The sequence below is a fragment of the Marmota marmota genome, unplaced genomic scaffold (genome assembly GCF_001458135.2).
Source record: "Marmota marmota marmota unplaced genomic scaffold, marMar, whole genome shotgun sequence".
NCBI classification, from domain to species: Eukaryota; Metazoa; Chordata; class Mammalia; order Rodentia; family Sciuridae; genus Marmota; species Marmota marmota.
Window position 1 is genome coordinate 17,214,318 of NW_026000101.1, and position 6,901 is coordinate 17,221,218.

Consider the following 6,901-nt stretch of genomic DNA (forward strand, 5'->3'; position numbering starts at 1 on the left):
TATATATATGTTTTAGTTGTAGTTGGACACAACACCTTTACTTATTTATTTGTTATTTATTTATTTATTTTTATGTGGTGCTGAGGATGGAACCCAGGGCCTTGGACGTACTAGGCGAGTGCTCTACCATTAAGACACAACCCCAGTGCCCCCCTGTCCTTTTTATTTTTTATTTTGAGGCAGGGTCTCACTAAGTTGCCGAGGCTGGCCTTAAACTTGTGATCCTCCTCCCTCAGTCTCCAGATTAGCTAGGATTACAGGTGTGTGCCACTGAGCTTGGCAGGACTATTTATCATAGAAAAATGCTGGAAAATTTTAAATGTTCATCAATAGAAAACTGGTTGAATAACATAAGGTTTATCAATATAATGGAAAATAATGAGTGTAGTAGATCTACATGTATTGTCTTAATATCTAAGTAAAAAAAGACAATTGTGGAACTAAGCTTTCATTTGTGCAAAACAAAAAGCTACAGTATTTCTTTTCTAGTTGTCATATATAAATCTAAAATCTGAGACATATTCTCCCCTGAGTTTAGGTACTTGGATTAATTTGGTTTCTGAACCCTCATTGTATCACACATTGTATAGGAACTTAAAAGAAAGTAGACTTTATATTGAAGGATTCACATCTATAATGAATTCCCTGTTTCCTTAACAAAGAGAAATATTACACAAAATATTAACCCCCTTCTGAAATAGCCCAAGGTGGGATACTTACTGGATATCCAAAAAGAGCGTTGAATTCTCTGTTGTTGGCTTGCAAAAATCTCTCATATTCTGGGGGTGGGGTGGGGGGAGAAGAGAAATGATAAGAAAGAATGATGGACCTCTGCAGATCAACCTGGGATGCTGGCTGCTAGTGAAGACTTTACTAGGTTCCAACACTTTCTTGCTGAGGATATTTATTTAAAAATGGGATTTTTGTCTCTTTATTCAAAGAAATGAGAAATATATTTCAAGGGGGAAATCCTCAAGTCTTCAAGCTTTCTGGAAGAAACAGGACAAGAACATCCTGAGAGTCTACACATTAATCCTTTGTAAGTGCTTTCTAGATTATGTCTCTGCAATCATAACTGTTAAACACAGAAATCCAGCCCTCCCTCACAAATCAATTCCAACAACCTGTCTTAGGATAACTGAGGCTCTTTTCCAGGCCAGGTTTCCTAAACTTTTCATGATATTGTTCCTGTATGAAATATATACATATTTATTATACACATATATGTATGTATATAAACATGTTTGGTTTTTGTTTATTTTGTTTTTCATCCATAGTTCCTGGCTCTTAACTCCCTCTCCAAGGCAGGCCAAAGAAACTAAAATGTCTCTTTCCAAAGGAAGGTTGTGGAAATTCTAATCTTTCTGGAGCTGGCCATAAAAAATTTCTCTGACTTACCTTGTCTAATAGTTAAGTCATAATACCCCACCTCATTCCAGAGGGTTCCTACCTCATACTCTGGAGGAAGGAATGCTGCACAGACAGGCCTTGTTGGGGTTCCCCACTAAGTCTATTAGCTTTCATGCCTATGCAATAGTCTCCATTAAACCCCCAAAGGATAGGGTTTGGAGAGCTTTAGGACAGATGAACAAGTGAAGAATCCCAGCAAGGTGAACAAGGATTCATATAGACACTTGGAGGATGTTGTACCCCACCTCCACAGGAACAGAAGCTCCTGAGCTTGAGACCCTTCCAGACCTTACCCTGTATATCGCTTCATCTGACACTTATTTGTCTCCTTTGAAATATCCTTTATAATGAACCTGAAATTTTAAATATGTTCTCTGAGCTCTGTGAGCTGCTTTAGCAAATTAGACAAACCTGAGGAGATAGTATTAGAACTAAACTGGATTAGAGTGCATTCAGCTCTTATGTCTGCTGCTGCAAAATCAATTGCTTACTGGTAGGGAGCAATCCTCATACCTTTTGAGGTCACAGAAGTCTTCTCTGTGGATTGTGATGAAAGCAGAGGACAAACAGACAGACAGACTGTTTTCTCTGACATGCTTGCTTAACTAAATTTAAATTATTAAATCATCACTAAGCATCTATTACACAGAAGCCAGTGTGCTGTGGTGGGATAAAAAGACGAATGAATAAGACAGAATATCAAATTTTAATGTAGTAGGTCTGAGTCTGATAACTACAATATAAGACAAAATCATCCTATCAAAACAGAGGTGTTGGGCTGGGGTTGTAGTTCAGTGGTAGAGTGCTTGCCTAGCACTCACTTGTGTGAGGCACTGGGTTGGATTTTCAAAATGCATATAAATAAATAAATAAATAAATAAATAAATGTCAATTGGCAACTAAAAAAATACTTTAAAAAACAGAGGTTTTACAACTATTAGAAATAGTGAGGTTATTGATATATTATGAAAAATTTAAAGGTATAGATCTGTCTTTCAGTATTAGTGGGGGATAGGTTCTAGGGCCCTTGTGAATACCCAAATTGATGATGCTCAAGTTTCTTATATACAATGGTGTAGTATTTGCACATAATCTGTCTATATACATCCTCCTGTATACTCTAAATTATGCATAATGACCCACTGAAAAGTAAGTAACTAAGAGGAATAAGGAGGAAGGAAGAAAAGGAGAGAAATTCAGTTGATCAGCTGTCAATCATGCTTAGAAGATTCTGAGCAAATATCCCCTTGCTTATAATGGGAAATGGATCACAAATGAGATTTTCCAGCTAAAAATGAGATGATTGTCAGGAATGTATATTAGTCAAGGCCTCTGCTTTTTATAGTTATCCATACTGACAACTCAGTTAAGACCAAATGTTGGCAAGGGAAACTCAGGAATGACTCCCTGCTGTATGACCTAGGGGATTTCTGCCAAGTCACTTAATGCCTTGATAGAAATTTCTTTCCCTCTTTTCTTGTCTAAAAAAATAAGTGAGGAGAGCTGCAATGGGATGGATATTTGGTCCATTTAAGTTGGAATCAATTTACATTAGGTAGTCAAATCACATAATCTAAAACATTATAGCTAGCAGATTTAGTTTACCATATGGCTTATAACCTTGTCTAAACTCCCAGATGTCTGGAGTGCAGCAGATGATATCTTCTCATAAAGAATGGTAAGAAGTAGCAGGGCATGGTGATGCATGCTTTTAATCCTAGGCTGAGGCAGGAGATCATAAGTCCAGGCCACTTAGCAAGACCTTGTCTCAAAGTTAAAATTAAAAAAGGCTGGGAATGTACTTCAGTGGTTAGAGTACCCTGGTTAAATACCCAATTATCATCCCCGCCCCCCGCCCCGAAAAAGGTAAGAAACCTAGCTAAATGACATGACAGAGAGATCATGGGTAAGGCCAGGACCTATTGCCCTGTAGGAGAGGCAATAACTAATTTGCTTTCTCACCACAGTTTCATTTCATTACATAGCTAATAATGCTATGTCCTATGATCTATAGTCAAATCCTTTGTCACACTTATAATACCATATTTCCCCCATTCAACAAAGAACTCCTTAAAGACAGAGAACATGAGACCTACTTTTTTAGATTCTGCGTATAAGTGAAATCATTCAGTATTTGTCTTTATATGCCTTGCTTATTTCAGTTAACATAATATCTTCAAGGTTCATCCATATAGTCACAAATGACATATTTTCCTTCTTTTTATGACTGAACAGTATGATGGTTACCAGGGACTTGGGGCAGTGGTGGGGAAAGGGGTTGGTAGGTGTTAATTCAAGGTTACAAAATTTCAGATGGGAGGAGATCTATTTTACAACATGGTGACTACAGTTAATAGTAGTATATAGCAACTTTGAAAATGATAAATAGATTTTATGTGTTCTCATTACAAAAAACGATAATATGTTAATTAGCTTGATTTAGCCATTCCATAATGCATATATATACACATATAAATATAACATATACATATGTTATTTATATATGTATATATGATATAATTAGCTTGATTTAGCTATTCCACAATGCACACATATATATATATACACATATAATATACATATATATGTTGTTATATGATATATGTATGTATATGATATTCTTAAATATGTATTGGAATATATATTTCAAAACATTAGGTACAAAATAAATATATATTTTTGTCAAATTTTTTAAAAAAGATGGAGACCATGTCTTTTTTTCCCTTTCTTATTTAAGGGAAAATAAGAAAAATTAGCTCAGCAATAGTCCCCAGATTAATAAAGATTTGTTGAATGAACAAGCACATAACTAAAAAGATGGTTACAAGAGTGTTTTGCCAAATTGAGGTCAGATTTCTGTCCAAACCCCTCCAATGGAGGATAATTCCCTCCTCCTGTGGAAGGATCTGCATAATCACAGAACAGCTGGGCTGAGAGAACGCTCAGCTAAGGCTAATTTTTTTTTTTTTTTTAACCTTAGCTAAAGTCAGTAAACAGGAGGCTGTTAAGCATGGCTGAAGACAATATGTAGATTCAGTGTTAAGAAAAGCCTGCAGAAGAAGCTAAGTCCAAACCTTGAGCTCTCACAACTCCATCCCCTAGAGGATCACTGATTCATATGGCCAAATACAGTGAAAACAAGACCAGGTCCTATAGAAAATCAAAACAGTCATAAAAGCCAAACAAAACAACACAAAACAAAAACAAACAATAACTATTTCCTTAACAGAGTCCCATAGAAAATTGACTGGCATAACTCAGGATGCCCTTAAAGACAAAGTACCCACCCTAGACCCCTCAGAGACCTTAGGTCTCTCCCTTTCCTCTTTGAGGCAGAGGCCCCAGCCCACAGGAACATTTCACAAAGGCTGAAGTACTTTGTTTGCTATTCTGACCTCATTTGGAATATAGGACCAATGATTTCTCATTAATGTAGTAAAAGGAAAAATGAGTCCTACTTGCTGAACTACTGGATATCGCTTTTGGTGCTGCTCAATTATAAAACCTTCCTTGGCATGGGAACCATGAAGTGGAAATTAAAACCTATTAGCTGGAAACAAAAAGCCTTGGTGATGCTAAAGCAATTTAACTGTAAAAGCGGCAAAACTTAATCCCCTGTTTAGGGTTGCCAAATATAGTAAATAGAAAGCAAAGATATCTAAAATAAGTGTACCCAAATATCACATGGGGCACAGCTATACTAGAAGTCATTTTTTTTCAATCTGAAATTCAAATTTAACTAGAAATCCTGTATTTTATCTGGAATACAGCCTGTATTACTGAGGTCAGGAAAAGTTCTTAAATATTAGTTCAATTACTTCAAATTTTGTAAAGAAACAATTCTATAGTTCTAGAGACTTTAGATGTCTGGTTTATCAAATATTGAGATATTTGCAATCTACCTACTTAAACTGTATGATTCAGTGGTTTTTAGTTTCTTCACAGTTAAGCAAACTAATTGTCTAAACCGGTTACGCAAACTAATTGTAATGCTGCACCTGGCACAATGGCTGGCACTCATTTGGTAATCAATAAATATTTGTTAAATAAATGAATGAATTAATTAGTCCTTATTGATGATATTCATAATTTTCATTTGCTGAGAACTTACTACTCCTGAAAGATTTCTGTTCTCCATATTTTTTCCCCATAAGAAGATGTTGGAGAAGTTGGTCAATTAATCCTGTTTTCCTCAGATCTCTCTCCTTTGGCTCTCCTGAGGGGAGAAAGGACTCCCTTGGCTTTCCCTCTGAGGCATTTCCTGACTTCCTCCTGGAACCAGGGCCTTTCGAATGAGTACTCTCCAGAAAGGAATAACCTACTCAATGACAAAAATGCAAAAATGGTACAGTGTGGCCTTTATTCAGTGAACTAATTTCAATCTCTGCACCATCTATCGTCATTCCTTAAAAGGAAGCCTACACTTAAAACTACATTCTGGTCTGCTTTTTCAAAATTTCATGTCAGAATTTAAAAACATTTTTACATGCCAGGTAGTTCCATTCTGAAAGATGGCTTGAGTATGATTAATCTAGTTTCCTTTAGTATCTTGATTCCCCAAAGGAAATCATGGAAATGGTATGGAAATCCTCCCTAACAACACAGCCAGATCCATTTGTTCTGCCCACAGAAAGACTGCAAGAGGACATTAAATGCCTCAGTAACTTCTTTTCATCCTGACCAGCTCTTTTTAGCAGGAGACAGTTGTGAAGGATAGAGAGAGGAAAGGAATACAATGCTTTCTTGTGAAACTCCAAACTCTGGAAAATTATAAAAGATGAGAAATTGCAACTACTCAAATTAGAATTCTTAGATGACAAAACAGAGGAACTCGTTACTTCTACAAAATATATTTCCCTTTCTGGTCATTTGTTTGGTAGGTTAGTAGTTTGGTCAGTCTATTTACCTGCCATAAACACATACGTATATACACAAACACTTTTCAGAGGCAATAATAAGAATGTACAGATTTGATTTTATTTCTTTTCCTGAGTCTTCCTACCTCTTCCATCGAATCCATGCTCACTTTGGGTTTCTGTTAGAGACATTGCAGAGTAGTACCTACTACAATCCCATGGAATCTCTACAAAGAAAATAAAAATATTTGGAATGAGATTTTTTTTTTAAGCTGACACTCTTTCATTTAATTTGAAATTTTGAAATCCAAAATAATACCCCCTAACATACATATGCTAGGTTTTAGAATTCACTCCATTCATTTATCCTCATCAAAAAGTTAAAATTTCAAAGCTTGAGAAACAGATTGCACTTCCTGGCAACAAAGTCTAAATTGATGACTGTGACCCATTCATAAAAGGCAACTGAAACTTAGAAACAGGTGAATGAAGTTACTGGGTGATCTTTTAATGCAATTTTGGGTTTATATCTTTGATTAGTTTTCCAATTTATTTTTGGACTATTTTATAATTGCTTGAGGCACAGGTTAACTTGTAGATTTTTATCCAGTAGAGATACAAATATTTCTTGTCTT

The 6,901-nt window shown here is 35.8% G+C and overlaps 1 protein-coding gene across 1 annotated transcript in view; it reads right to left on the bottom strand.

Moving 5' to 3' along the window:
• LOC125610697 (phospholipid-transporting ATPase FetA-like) overlaps positions 1–6,499 on the bottom strand; it is a 21,469-nt gene extending 14,970 nt beyond the window's left edge. The window contains exons 1-2 of the mRNA XM_048783420.1: positions 6,413–6,499; positions 721–779 (exon numbers count right to left, since the gene is read on the bottom strand). Of these exons, the coding sequence (XP_048639377.1) occupies positions 721–779; positions 6,413–6,458 (105 nt within the window). The 5' untranslated portion in view covers positions 6,459–6,499. The remainder of the gene's footprint in view (positions 1–720; positions 780–6,412) is intronic.
• Between the last annotated feature and the right edge of the window lie 402 nt (positions 6,500–6,901).